Source organism: Elgaria multicarinata, chromosome 2, assembly GCF_023053635.1.
Source record: "Elgaria multicarinata webbii isolate HBS135686 ecotype San Diego chromosome 2, rElgMul1.1.pri, whole genome shotgun sequence".
In the NCBI taxonomy this organism is placed as follows: Eukaryota; Metazoa; Chordata; class Lepidosauria; order Squamata; family Anguidae; genus Elgaria; species Elgaria multicarinata.
The window spans coordinates 72,657,290-72,672,595 of NC_086172.1; the positions used below are offsets into that span (position 1 = coordinate 72,657,290).

The window sequence follows — 15,306 nt, forward strand, 5'->3', positions numbered from 1 at the left end:
CTGCAGCTGCTGCTGTAGCATGCTTAGCTGTTTGTGTCAAGGCAAAGAGATAGATAGATAGATAGATAGATAGATAGATAGATAGATAGATAGATAGAGGAAGGCCATCTATGGACAATTAATGGGCTTTGTTCCATAGTTACAGGCCAGCAAGCCGGGCCTCTCTACTGGGGATTCTGTCCAAGTGGCACTACATGAATATCAGAAGCTAGGACATTCAGGTTTCAGTGGGTTCACATCCGACTATGCTAAAGGGGAACTAGTGCTTAATCCCATATGCCAGCAAGAGCCAACATTAGGGGAGAATGAGACACACACCCCTCCCTCTCCCTTGCCTACGATCTTACTGAGGCAGATCCTGAGTCAGTTTCGGTTTTAGCTGCTTCAGCTCCAGCTGCTGCTTCTTTGCCAGCTGCCTCAGCACCAGCAGGAGCGGCTTCTGTGGACTGCAACACAAAAGCCAGTTAAACTCCTGGAACCCCAACGTGCCCAGGAGATCACATGCCTTTTGGGGACCCTGCCATGACGTGCTACATTTCTAGGGCTTGTATGAACCATGAGTTCCTGCAGGTCAGTGCTCAGCAGAATTTGGTCCCTTCGCTGAACTGTAGCAGCCACAATTCAAATAGTTGGGTATCAGGCACTCCCAGTTTCTGCGTTGGCACAGTTCCACGGTGTACCACTCTGACGGAGAACAAGTGCCCCTGGGCTAAAATGAAACCTCGGTTATGACCTGATGGTCACCTTGCGTGGGTCAAGCGCCTCTGTTTCAGAGGCATTTTCATACATGAAGCTTAAAGGAGGCTCAGCTATTCAGGGGTAGGCAAACCAATGCCTTCTAGATGTTCTGCACTACAATTCCCATCCGCCCCAACCAGCAGGACCAATGTTCAAGGATTAAAAGAGTTGTCTACCACTGGTTTACATTAACTTCAGTTCACATGGAAGAGAAAACAAAAGGAAGGTGTTTATTCTGCAAATTTTCTAGCCAACTGAGGGTTTATATCTGCATTACAAAAGTGCTCAAAGCAAGAATTACTTTAAAACTTCACATCTGAAACACTCTGATGGCCCTGTCCTTCGGCACATAAGCTAAGAGCATACCAAAGGTCCTGTTTTCCACGCAGTTGCAGGATTTTTTGTATTTTTGCATTATTGCTACTGTATCACTTTGTACTGCCTTGCATTGTTTGCAAACTAACATTTTGCCTTGGGTAAAATATTTAAAATGTGGCTGACAGATAAACTCATGCTGACGGAAATGGAGACGGAAACAAGGGTATGATGAACTCTAGTACTCTCATAACAAACTTCCTTACAACAACAAAAACACCTGCCGTTTGGATACAGGATAGTCGACTGATACATGAAGACTGAGTTCACAGTTTACCCAAAAGAAAAAAGAAAAAAGACAGCCAGATATGAAAATGGGGTAAGCCTTCCACACATATATGAATAGAGTTAGCTATGAATGGTGAAAATTATGAATTCGCGAAAAGGCAGTGCTCTCCGCCCCAACAGAAAGAGTATTTATGCTATCAAAGACTGCCACCACCTGGCCACTGGAGAAAAAGCTCATAAGAACCCATCCAATTTCCTATCCATCCATAGGGCTCATATAATTCTTAATCCTGCTAAGTGTCTATTAGAGGTATGCAAAGGAAAGGTAGATAATGTGGTAATAGAACCTAGGGAAGAAGGGAAGCAGAGCCCCAAGTAGCTATTAGGTTCACTATTGAGGCAAGTGTTGCTCTAAAGCAGGGATAGGGAACGTGTGGTGCTCCAGATGTTGTTGGACTCCAACTCCCATCAGATCTCGCTATTGGCTATGCTGGCTAGGACTGGTAGGAGTTGCAGTCCACCAACATCTGGAGACCACATGTTCCCCATCCCTGCTCTAAAGAAAAATCCAAAGTCCTCCGAGGCAAACTGTTTACTAAAAAACATCACATAAAGAGTGCCTGGTGTGAAAGTACAGTGAATTGCATCAGCTGGCATAATCTAAAATAATTCTTTCTCCCTTTACAGTAAACCAGCCCATCCAGTATCAACATACCAACACCTGGATGCTATTAACAGATTATGTTACCAAGCAGTTAAAAATTTTCAGGTATCACAAACAACTATGGGTCTTGTGGCACTTTAAAGACTAACAAATTTTTTACGGCACAAGCTTTCACGAACATCAAATGCAAGTTGGCTGAACTCTATGAAAGCTTAGGCCATAATTCATATGTTAGACTTCAAGTTATCACAAGAGAACTTGATTTTGCTTCAACTCCAATCATCTGTAAATCTGTTCGATGCTTTCTTTTAATAGTCCTAAACAAATTAAAACTTTGATTACTAGGTCAAATGTCCAAGTAATTGGGAACACTTTTTCACATCCACCTGATACAGTAAATGTGAATTGCAAGGATGCCATAGGTTTAGAATATTTAAAGCCCAAATTTATAAAGGCTTACTCAGAGGTAAGTTCCATTGTGTTTAATTGGGCTTATTCTGAAATTAAAATGTGTATAGGGTTGCATTCTTATTGTCTCACATGCTGCCTGTATTTGGGAAGGCAGGCAGCAACTCCCAGATGTCTTACAAAAACAGTAAGTGCTAAATACATCCATATGGGTCTTATTCATAGGAAAATAGGAAGATGCCTTCTGCCAAATAGGTTCACTTATTTCCCTGCTGTGCGTGCCGGTGGAATTTGCAAAATCACCCTCACCTTGGGTTGCAGTGTTATACAAACTCAGGCAGCATAGCGTCTTGGAGTGGGCAGCACCTCTCAAACAAACCATGGGCTGTTGTTGGGTTGCTATCCATTCCTAACAAGCTTTGCTGCACAGGTTTGCATGACACAAGCCCTGGTAAACCGGGCACCCACAGGAACCATGCAAAAATGGTTCCCGTGGGGCCCCGGCACAACTCAATAGCCCCTGTGGCTAAATTAAGCCATAGTGGGCTGCCATGCCATGTGAAACAGCCCACTGAGTTAGACCATTGGTCAATCTAACCCAGTATTGTCAACAGTGGCTGGCAGCAACTCTCCAGGATTTCAGACAGGAATTTTTCAATTCCTGGAAGTGCTGGGGACTGAACCCAAGGCCTTCTGCAATCAGAGAGCCAAATTGTGGGTTAATTCTGAGTAATCCATGGGTTAATTAATTGATGTGTTATCGTTATGTATGAACCGTCTCTGTGTTCAACCTTACTGCATTTTGGGGGGATCTTACCTTTGAAGAGATGCATTCTCTCCTGCTCTTAATTCTGTTGTGGGTGATATTTAGAAATGGTTTTAAGTTTTAATTGTAAGTCACACCTTGGGGACCTATTTAGGCCCAAAGTGGGCATATAAACTTATAAATACATACAATTTAACCTCTACTCTTATTTGTTCCACAGAGGTATGTACTGTCCCTGATAACTGTATATTGAAGAGTGGTGTAAAAACACAAAAACAAAATAAACCAGATAAATAATAGATATCTGGAAATGGCTTGGACTTTTTCACAGTTTTATTGGATGAGTTTCAGTTATTGAGGCCCGAGGATGTGGACAAGGTGCTTGGCCAAGTCCGGTCGACCACCTGTGTGCTTGACCCTTGCCCCTCGTGGCTCATTACATCAAATAAGGAGGAGATCGCCGGCTGGGTCCAGGAGGTTGTAAATGCCTCCTTGAGAGAGGGAGTGGTGCCGGCCTCTTTAAAAGAGGCGGCAATTAGACCACTCCTGAAGAAGCCTAACCTGGACCCGGAGGATGTTAACAACTACAGGCCAGTGGCTAATATCCCCTTCCTGGGCAAGGTGCTTGAGCGGGTGGTTGCAGGACAACTCCAGGCACTCTTGAATGAAACGGATTATCTAGATCCATTTCAATCGGGTTTCAGGCCTGGTTTTGGAACGGAAACTGCCTTGGTCGCCCTGTGGGATGACTTCTGTTGGGAGAGAGACAGGGGGAGTGCGACCCTGTTGGTTCTCCTGGACCTCTCAGCAGCCTTCGATACCATCGACCATGGTATCCTTCTGGATAGGTTGTCTGAGCTGGGAGTTGGAGGTACTGCTTTGCAGTGGTTCCACTCCTACTTGGATGGCTGATTCCAGAAGGTGGTGCTGGGGGATTATTGCTCTGTGCCGTGGCTCCTAAGCCATGGGGTTCCACAGGACTCTATCCTATCCCCTATGCTGTTTAACATATAAATGAAGCCGCTGGGGGAGGTTATCTGGAGATGTGGACTGAGGTGTCAGCAATATGCGGATGATACCCAGCTCTACCTTTCCTTTTCATCAAACCCAGGTGAGGCAGTGACTGTTCTGAACCAGTGCCTGGGCACGGTAATGGACTGGATGAGGGCTAATAAACTGAAACTCAATCCAGACAAGACGGAGGTACTGTTAGCGAGTGGTTTATCTGTCCGGCGAGGTGATGTTTGCCCTGTCCCGGACGGGGTTGCACTCCCCCTGAAGGATTGGGTCCATAGTTTGGGGGTGCTCTTGGATCCAGAACTGTCACTTGAGGCACAGGTGAACTCAGTGGCAAAGAGCACCTTTTATCAGCTTAGGCTGATATACCAGCTGCGCCCTTATCTGGACAGAGATAGCCTAGCTACAGTGATCCATGCTCTGATAACCTCTCGTTTGGATTACTGCAATGCGTTATACATGGGACTGCCTTTGAAAACAGTCCGGAAACTTCAACTGGTACAAAACAGGGCAGCACGGTTACTAACAGGGACTGGCCGACGAGACCACATTACGCCAGTCCTTTTCCAGCTTCATTGGCTGCCAGTCCAGGTCCGGGCCCGATTCAAAGTGCTGGTATTAACATTTAAAGCCCTAAACGGCTTGGGGCCAGGTTATCTGAAGGAACGCCTCCTCCCATATGTACCTGCCCAGACCCTAAAGTCATCTTCAGGGGTCCTTATCCGTGAGCCCCTGCCAAAGGAAGTGAGGGCAGGTGGCTACCAGGAGGAGGGCCTTCTCTGCTGTGGCACCCCGGCTGTGGAATGAGCTCCGTAAGGAGGTTTGCTTGGCACCTACATTATATGCTTTTAGACGCCAGGTGAAGACCTTTTTATTCTCCCAGCATTTTAACAGTCTATAAATAAATTTTAACTTGGTGTTTTAAATTTGTAATTGCTGCTGTTTTTATCTGGTTGAGCTTTTATATTGTATTTTATACTATGGTTTTATACTGTTGTTTTATACTTTGGATGTTTTTAATTTTTGTGAACTGCCCAGAGAGCTACGGCTACTGGGCGGTATAGAAATGTAATAAATAAATAAATAAATAAATAAATTTTAACTTCTCCTTCCTGGATTGGTCTACCTCTTCTGGGACTATTAAGAAGCTCAGCTCCTTTACCCAATTCTTTCTCCTTTTCCATTACTATGTGCATCTGTGCCATGGCAATTACCTTCACTTCCTTCATATTATTCTCATTATACAGAGAATTAAACAGATGAGCAAACATCGCTTTAGAGAAAAATGGATGCTAGCAGACCAACAGAAAGAAGCCATTGCAGGAACAAGTATAACGTTCACAGCTCTGCTGGGAACAAAAATAAGACCAAAACCAGACACACATGAATTCCATGTCTTCTCTATACAGACACCAATCATATGCTCCCCTCCATTAAAACAAACACCACAGAGAGGCAACTATATGTATTTCGAGGATAAATGGTGCCTAAGATGGTCACCAAATTCTCCAAATCTCACCTCACATATAACAGAATGTAACACAACACTCATAGCTGGAAGAGGCCTATAAGGCCATTGAGTCCAACCCCCCACTTATTTTATCTCTTGTATTCCTTTTCCATCAGCCAAATCTCTCTAGGACAAATTAGGAATTGCCGAAGGTGAAAAGAGAACAAGCAGTAATTTTAATACTATAAGGCTAGACTCACTGTAAAAGTAGAGGAGCAGACAAAATGGCAACATTATAGAATTACATTATTAAATCTCACATATTTGGTGAGCATTTGATGCAGCAAAGGACCTGTCACTGGCTGGAAATTACATCCTCAACATCATTTCCCACAGGGGGCGATGAGGCCTTTTTTTGTTGTTGTTTATTCGTTCGGTCGCTTCCGACTCTTCGTGACTTCATGGACCAGCCCACGCCAGAGCTTTCTGTCGGCCGTTGCCACCCCTAGCTCCCCCAAGGTCAAGTCTGTCACCTCCAGAATATCATCCATCCATCTTGCCCTTGGTCGGCCCCTCTTCCTTTTGCCTTCCACTTTCCCTAGCATCAGCCTCTTCTCCAGGGTATCCTGTCTTCTCATTATGTGGCCAAAGTACTTCAGTTTTGCCTTTAATACCATTCCCTCAAGTGAGCAGTCTGGCTTTATTTCCTGGAGTATGGACTGGTTTGATCTTCTTGCAGTCCAAGGCACTCTCAGAATTTTCCTCCAACACCACAGTTCAAAAGCATCTATCTTCCTTTGCTCAGCTTTCCTTATGGTCCAGCTCTCGCAGCCATAGGTTACTACGGGGAATACCATTGCTTTAACTATGCGGACCTTTGTTGTCAGTGTGGTGTCTCTGCTCTTAACTATTTTATCAAGATTTGTCATTGCTCTCCTCCCAAGAAGTAAACGTCTTCTGATTTCCTGGCTGCAGTCAGCGTCTGCAGTAATCTTTGCGCCCAGAAATACAAAGTCTGTCACTGGCTCCACGTTTCTATTAAACCTCTCTCAGGGTTGCTCTTCCTCAACCTGGTACCCACTCTGCCTTCCCTACACTTACTCCTTTTTTCCCCTGGGGGAGAGGGGAAGCAGGCAAAGAAGGGCTAACACTAGGGCTAAAGCCCTTCAAACCTTAAGATGAACACTCAGGCCACAGCTAGACCTAAGGTTTATCCTGGGATCATCCAGGGTTCGCCCCTGCCTGAGCATTGGATCCCCTGTATGTCACCTAGATGAACAGGTTTGACCCCTGGACGATCCAGGGATAAGCCTTAGGTCTAGATATGGCCTCAGACAAACCCTTCTCCAAGGTTTTCCAAGCGTCCAACTGTAAAAGTGGCAGGGCACAATGCATTTTCAGTTAGCACAAAGCTGCTCACCCATGTCTATAACCAGAGATAAAGGTTTACGAGATGTTTCAGGCCAAGCTCTGACTTTAATCCCTAGAACACACCAGGATTTCCAGCCCCCCAAATAAATACTATGGGAATTAAGGGTGCAGGAGGCCCAAGGTGGTATCAAGGCCCAGCACATTCTGTAGACCAGGAACTAGGTAAGCCCTGTGATAGAGCCCAGCAGCCAGAACAGGACAAGTTTCAAATACATGGCGGTTTCAAACACTTTCACTTACTTGGCTGATCTCAGTCTCAGTGGTCTGGTCAGGCCAGTCCACCACGAATGCACTATTGCTAGGATTATCGTCAGGAAACTGATCCATAGATTGCACGCTGCTAGAGGGAGTCTTTTCAGACTGATGGATGGAATTTAAGGGGAAGAGGTAGAGGGAGAGAAGGAGAGAAACAGATATGGGAGGAGAGAGCCGTGGGCATGGGTACGGGAAGATACAAAAATGAGAAGAGTGCAGTGAGAAGTAAGACAGCAGACAATGAAACAGTCCCAGGGTAAATTGATCTTTGGACAGGTAAAAGGCAAGCACTATATATTTCTTGATGTGTAATGGTGGGGGCAGGAAGGCAGCTGCAACATTACCTGTACATCCACAATCCTCTGGCAAAAGAGTATCACTGACTGGCTGAAACTGGGATGCCTTGTTAGAGTGATGGAGGAACTTTTACTAGTTTCAGGGAGTGCAAGTGGAACTATACTGGAAGGCTACTAATGCAAGTGTCAGCCAGCCCAGTCTTCCAGAGGATGCAAGTCAATCTTTGAAAACTTCATAATATCCCCCCTGCATTGGTAAACTGCTCTTGCTTTCTGTATTATATCTTCTATGCACTAACGACCTAACCCCCCCCAAAAAAAGCAGCACCGCCTTGGTGGCTTCTCCTCTGCTAGAGATGGGAAAAGTACAAAGTTTTAAATTCTGCCACTGAACCTCAAATAGCAGAAGATTTGATTTTAAAACAAAATAAGGCAGGAGCGATGTTCTTCAGGTTTGCTCACAAAACGGATTCTTCTTTTTTTAAAGTATCAGCATTACAACGGAGTTGCCAAAAAAAAAAAAAGCAAGCCTGTAACTTCTGTTACAGGAATTTCAAGAGGTAATGGCTCTTGAAATGCTTTTTTGAGTTGTGGCTTCCAGGCACAGTTAAGCCTGAACTGGTGCACTGAATTTGAGTTTGACTTAACGACTAAGCTGCTAATTTTAGTTTATTCTATTTTATAATATATGGGGAAATTTTATTCTATAATGTATTTGTGTCATTTCAAATGTAATCTAATTTCACAGTTTGTTTTTGTTCTAAAAAATACTCTTTCCCATCATCTCCACCATGAGCTCCACCTTGAGCTCTTCTCCTGTTTCTTTGAACCCAACACCTTGCTGGAGAATAGTATTTAACAAATAAAGGTTTAGCACCCTGTATCTATCTTATACTCATAGGTATCAGATTCCCAATAAGACCTGGGTTCCTGGACTTGTTTAATCCTAATGATATATACTGAATATACTCTAAAATAGCTTTCTTCCCTTCCCACCAAGATCTGCATCTTTGATATCACAACTATCCCTAACCACCTTTGTCATAACTGGCTCTCTCCACATGCAGACACATCTGAGTATGCATTCTGCATACACACACCCTCATCACCATACACATCTGGTTCCCATTGAATTGTCTGGATACAGCTTTAGCTGTGTGTGGTATGTGCATTCCCATCCTGGGCTGCTTGCTGTTGTGTACAATTAGTTGCACACCACTAGAGGTGGCTCTACATAATTCACTCCCTCAATGGCAGTGATATCTAAGGATATTTCATGAAGGAAAATCCTTCTTAACAAGACATCATTCAGAAATAGACTTAAAGGCTCTATCTAAAATCAAGCTAACTACAGGCAACAATAGCTTCAGCACTGGTTGCACACCCTTTCATAGAGAAACATTCCCTTTCAAACATCTATATTTACAGTCAGAAATAAATGGATTATTTGGCCAATAATGGTTGTAGTCCTAATATTTGTTTAAAAGGCTATTAGTCTGATTTCAAAAGCACAATCTGATGACCCCTTCAGCATTACACTCAAACATACTTAGGCAAGCAGAGCAGAGCACTCTAAAGGAAAGCAGATCACAACAGAAGTCATCTTAGGGCACAGTCTCATGGGTTGTGGCCTTGAGTATCCAGTGTCCTGCCAGGCTACTGCCAGCAGGGCGGGAGGAGCACTGGAGGTGAATTTCAGTTCTACAGCCTCCTTCCCCCACCCCCCTACGTGGGTCTCTGGCCTATCCTCTCCACTCCCCACCTACTGGAACTTCCTAGAGTGGCTGCTCATAAACTTTGTGATTGTACAAGAAAAGGAACAGGGTACTGTGGCATCATACCACTACCATAGTTGCTACAGCACTGCCACATGGCAGTGCAAGGTAATCTGTCATCTGATCAGGTTGCTGCCAAACCAGAGTACCCTGGTACTATTCTTTTTAAGTAAGAGGCACAGTGCATCAGAATTCTTTCCCCCACTTCCTAACGTTAATGGCTAGTTTTACTGACAAACATGTATGGAGCAACAAGGTCTTTTATGAGACTTAACAAGTGTTTTGACTAGGGCTGCAAGCTTACTCATTAGTCGGTTAATACATTAGTTCAGATGACCAGTTTTAATCTCAGGGAACACAAATTTTAACTGTTCAAACTGAGTGTTAAGTTCATATATTCATTTTTGAGGCTGTTCTGTAGCTGGTTTTGACACTGAAATAGATTTATGAAAGATGGTCTTTCCTTCTAACAAAAAGTGGTATCAATCAATAACTTATAAGTTATCTTGCACTTTCTTCAGAACATCAAGAAGGCATCTGCATTGAGGTTTTGGTAATTCGCAAATGTATTCACATTTAATAAATAAAAGACCACTTTGCCTTCTAACAATGAAGTGGGCTGTAATTCATGAAAGCTTATGTCCTAATAAATTTGTCTTTGAGGTCTCACGAGGCTCTTTGTTGTTTGTACTTATTAATTGTACATTATTTTGCACTTTCTTCAGTGTCTCAAGGAAGCATCTAGATTAAAGCTTTGGTAATTTTGAAATGTATTTAATCAGTTATCTGGCAGTTCAACAAATAATTTTAGTCCAGCTAAATTTTAGTTCATCTAAATCCCAATATATAATAATATATGTTCAGATGAGAAAAATATCCAGCAAACGTATGGCAGAGAGGAATATTTGTACATCTTTTGATCTAAACTTAATGTCTGGAAACCCAGCGCCATTCCACACATTGTGAGCATGTAAGTAGAAAAATCTGTTTATTAACCTTTAGAAGTAAAGAGGAAGGGAGTAGAGGTAAGTTAGCAGAGAAAAGCTTAGCAAGATAACAACACAGCTGCTTGAGTCAGAAAAGACAGATTCAGCAGTTTAGGACAAGGCCGTTGTGATGGAGAAACAGGGGGAACCTCAGACTAGGCCAGTTCTTTTAAAAGGCCAGTTGCACCTCAAACGCATATAGTTTGCAGAGATAAGTAATTCAGGCGTGTACATTTAAAACATATGAAGAACCCGCCTGTGAAGACACAGAATTAATAAAGACAGCAAAGAATACACAAACATGATGAACAAAGATGTTTTGTTAGCAGACAACAGAGAGCAAGCAAAAGCATACATCTCAACATGTCCAAAACTGGATGGGTTCTTTATAAACTGATTTATCCCAGTGGATTATTTGGGAGCACAACATGAAAGGAGGCAAGGCTCCTTTCAGTAATGAGAAGATCCTCCATTTCTGCATTAATGATCAGTTACAATAAAACAAGAACAAGCATAGCAATATATGCTGTGTTTGTATAAGATGAGGATTAAGTTTGATGGCAGTTGAAACATATGCATGGTACACAGTCAGAGTTAAGAAATGACATGCAGTTTTTGAGAGGGATAAAAAAGCAGTAAGGTCCACAATGATCACAGCAGCAAGAGTTAAGCTTCAATAAATGCCATTAATAATATGTTAATATCAAAGCGCAGGGTATGAAGACTTTCACTCTAAGACAAGACAGAAAATTGTAGCTGTAACACACCAAGTGAGATCAATGCACAAAAGAAGATGGGAACAGAATGTCATGACAAGCATGACAACCTTTGCATGATAGTAACAAGGAAGATGCACACGCCAAGCACCACATGGGTAGAATTGCACTGAAAGCTGTATTAATAGAAATCTTACCTCCCATAAATCCCAAGGCAGAGACTAAGCATAGCAAAGAGCAATAGGAATAAAAACACATTGAGACTTCATTATTTCAGCCAACATAGAAAATGCAAACATATAAAGTGTCAGGAATATCCTCCAACCTAATTTAAGGGCAGGCACTTTGAAACATATGACACCCTGACATTAATGCAAGCATATTGCCTATTATTTTGGATTGTCCATTTCAATGCTCATGTTCTTTAGCTCATCTAGCAGCTAACTAATAGGCCCATGTTAATACATCACAATCTGCAATTATACAAAATTGTGGGTTGTTATGAAAAAGGCGACATGCTGGTGCACAATCTGATCCCTCTTGCTGCAATGGGTTTTGCTAAACAACCCAGGAATGCTCTGTCCCTGGTTATTTAGCATTGCATCTGAACCCAGACCTTCAACATGTATCTTCCCCGACAAGCCAAGGAAATAATCCTAGAACAAACCATGGGTACTTTTTGGTGTAGTTGGCTAGTGTGGTGTACTGACTGATATTGTGAGCTCTGTGGACTCCATCATGGACTCCCTAGGTGGGCTCCTGCCGAGTCAAGCCACTGTAACTCAGCCTCAGACCGCTGGTCTGCAATACAAGGATAGAAATACTGGCCTGGCCTGCATAATTATTCTAAGATTGCTAAGATAATGTATGGGAAAAGCCTTAAAGCATTATGTAAATGTTAAATATTGTTATTGAGTGTGCAGATCAACAAGACTCCCTGGGCCCGTTTCTAAATATATCCCCGGCTATCTATGTCACTGTGAACAGTGACACACCCCTCCCCACTGGAGCAGATGAGATCTCTATTATCTAACATTTCATGGTGTCAAGGAATGGCAATGATTAACCAACCTGGGCCACAGGCGTGGGTGTGGGCGACTTCCCTACAGAGCTGTTATCTGGTTTAATGGGATCAAAATCCAGATCCAACAGGCTGGCTCCCTCCTGGAAGGGCCCAGGGGCATCAAACTTGGCAGCATTAAGGAAGAAAAGCAGTATTGCATATTAGTCAGATAGAGGAGGCAGGTGGCATGCGGATGGCGTAATCCAGGAACTGAAGGTGCAAAAGGTATGATAAAACTGTATGGTATAAATAACAAATGCTCATGTGTGCTCAATGGCCATGGTCATCAAAACAAAGTGTAAACATTCCACATATCCTCAGTGGTATTTATGGTAGCATCCATTGCATCTATCATGGCCCAGCCCCAGGCAGTATTATATGGGATCTTCTTCAGGTTTCCATGATCTCTGACCTTTCCACACAGGGCCCCAACTGTGGTTCAGAAATCACTGTCTCAAGTTCTACCAAAAATTCTTCAGCCTGCACCTTTCCATACAACTGTGGCATCTATTCCGCTGGTCTAAACACTTCAAACTTAAAAAGGGGAGGTGTGTATGATGCGGACAACTCTTTCAGTGGGAATTACACAGCACATCTGAAACATCATAGTCAGGAACACAGTAGATTCTTCTCTGCTAAGTGTTTCTAGTTTATTCCTCTGTTTGTCTGCCCATATTCCAATGCGTTCCACACTAGAATATTATTTCCAAGACTGATAAATCATGCCAGTTCTGTTATATACCTCCAAGTATATATTACATTGCATCCAATCATGAAAGAAACTTCAAGGTTCTTTTATTAGCCAGTAGTTCATATACTCTTACTAAGGGCCTGTTCAGACGTGCATGGAAGGTGAGTGGACAGGGGAACCATGTGGCTCGGAGCAGGGTGCTACCCACTACAAGGAGGTCTGTCACATGGCACCGTGTGGTTCCCCTAACCACCCACCATGGTTAGAGTGCTTACCTCCATACAGTTTAGCCATGCATCCTGGCATCCTCTGTGCCTTGAATGGGTGGGTGGCAACTGCTCCATTTGGAAAACGGGGGGGGGGGGGAAGGCCACAGATCATAGAAAATGTCAGTGGTGACAAAAGAATCCCTAGAAGTGCTGGATGCTCACACCAACAGTCTCTATAGTCGTGCCATTTTTTTAATTTATTGTTTTGCTGAAAACAGTGAAAGTACCCACGAGGTTCCCACGAAGCTCATCTGCCCACTGTGGGGAGGGAATTCTCCCCTCGCACAACATGGTAAGCCATCATGGGTCATGTTTTTGAGTGATCCACGGTGGTGTCGCATGTCGTCTGAACAAGCCCTATGAGAGGTTATTGAACACACATTCATGTGCACTGCCTTTCCAGCAACAGTACTAGAGACCATGGCAGTGCCATTCAAAGATTGAATAATGTCCTTATTCCTGCAAGATAATTTACAAGCAATCCCTGTTTTTCTCAGCCGGCTGTATCTGAAAGAAGTTTTGCCTAAAGATTTCACCGGGGCTCTACTATTCAAGCAATTTCCTTGGCCATAAAAAATATATAACTCTATTCTTCCGATCCTACTGGTCCTGAACCAAACGGGGCATAACACTAGGATATCTAGTGAAAACATGAATATACCACCCGATAGAGACTAAATTGTGGGTGTTTCCAAGCCAAAACCTTTATACATTTGATATGTACATACACATACCCCAACACCTTATTTCAAGAGAGAATCACCTTTCCACATAGCTGGAGTGTCTTATCTTCATATTTTAACTTTTACTTTCCTTGTATCTTTCACTAGTTTCCAATGATATAACAAATTATCAATGGAGATGGTTCTCTGACTTACCATATCCTCAACGCAAAGAAATTAAACTTTAAAGGTTAAACAGCAACCATGATTTGCCACCTAAAGATTTCTTAGGTAGCTTCCTCTGGAGTAAGGACTTCTAGGTACTCGTTTTCTGTGCTTGACTAAAAAAATAATGGAGGTCAAAGAAGAACATAGACATGCCAGAATCTTACCTGTCACCTGTGCCAGATATCCAAGAGTCCTCTTTCTTGTTAGCTTTCCCTTCCCCTCCTCCCAAATTATTAGCCCAACAATAAACAGAAAGGGGTGCATGAAAGTCAACGGTCATAGGTGTTTCGGGTGGTTTCTGCTCTAGCCATGCGTTGAAACCCCAGGCTCCTTCAGAACAATGCTGCCCAGTTCAGTTGTCCTGAATTTTGGACACGTTTCAAGCCGAATGCTGTGTTTACACAAGCTTCCCCCCACCCCCGCCACAGAAATGTACAATACAAAACATGGTGTAAGAGTTGTTGAGGCATGCTATAAGGAAAGGATAGGTGTGGACAAGGATGGAAGGCTGCTCAGTGGCCCACGGCTTTCTCAAATATCAAAGAGTACAGGGGAGATATAGTCAGAATTTGTGCACTGGGAGCAGTTTCTTGACTCTCCTGTCTACAAGGTGCAAGTTCTTTCACTTTTAGTCTATGCTTCCCTATTACTGCAAATAAGTCTTGTGTTTCCTTTCTAGCACTCCACAGTCTTTCCTGTTACCTCACGAGGGGGGGGGGATATAAAAGCAATGCTTGCATTTTAATTCATAGCCATAACATTGTCTGTTGCCAAGGGCTAAACAAGGCACGACAGGAGATCTCTGATTAGAATCTTCCACTGTGTTTTCTCTCTCTCTCCTTTAAATGAATTAGCAGCTTCACACAGTTGAAGCTGCTTTGAAGATTGGGGAACTGATGAGAGTGTATTTAATCCTTGCCTTTTCCCCAACCTAAATCCACCCTCCACCCCTGAAGCTTTTAGCTCCACAAGAATAAAGCTAATATTAATTAATTAATTAAATTTATATACCACCCCATAGCTGAAGCTCTCTGGGGTTACAGCTTGGGAGGTGGGGGTGATTTAGATCCAGGAACAGGAAAGGGAGGAAAAGGTTAAACACCCTCTCTAAGAGATCAGTTCCCCAATTACTTAATCCACCATCTGGGCTTCTAATCAACCTAGTGCCCTCCAGATGTGTTAGACTACAATTCCTATAATTTAAGGTGACCATATAGAAAGGAGGACTCTTGTATCGTTAACAGTTGTAAAGAAAAGGGAATTTCAGGTGCCATTTGTATATATACAG

At 43.1% G+C, this 15,306-nt stretch overlaps 1 protein-coding gene across 11 annotated transcripts in view; it reads right to left on the reverse strand.

The window, feature by feature from the left end:
* Positions 1-15,306, reverse strand: part of BIN1 (bridging integrator 1) — a 504,124-nt gene that overhangs the window by 14,710 nt on the left and 474,108 nt on the right. For 6 of the 11 annotated variants that reach the window (XM_063116713.1, XM_063116716.1, XM_063116722.1 and 3 more), the window contains 4 exons: positions 12,177-12,293; positions 11,303-11,326; positions 7,318-7,437; positions 348-446 (listed from right to left, as the gene is read on the reverse strand). In XM_063116713.1, the coding sequence (XP_062972783.1) occupies positions 348-446; positions 7,318-7,437; positions 11,303-11,326; positions 12,177-12,293 (360 nt within the window). The remainder of the gene's footprint in view (positions 1-347; positions 447-7,317; positions 7,438-11,302; positions 11,327-12,176; positions 12,294-15,306) is intronic. The other 5 variants (XM_063116718.1, XM_063116719.1, XM_063116721.1 and 2 more) reach the window with 2 other exon arrangements.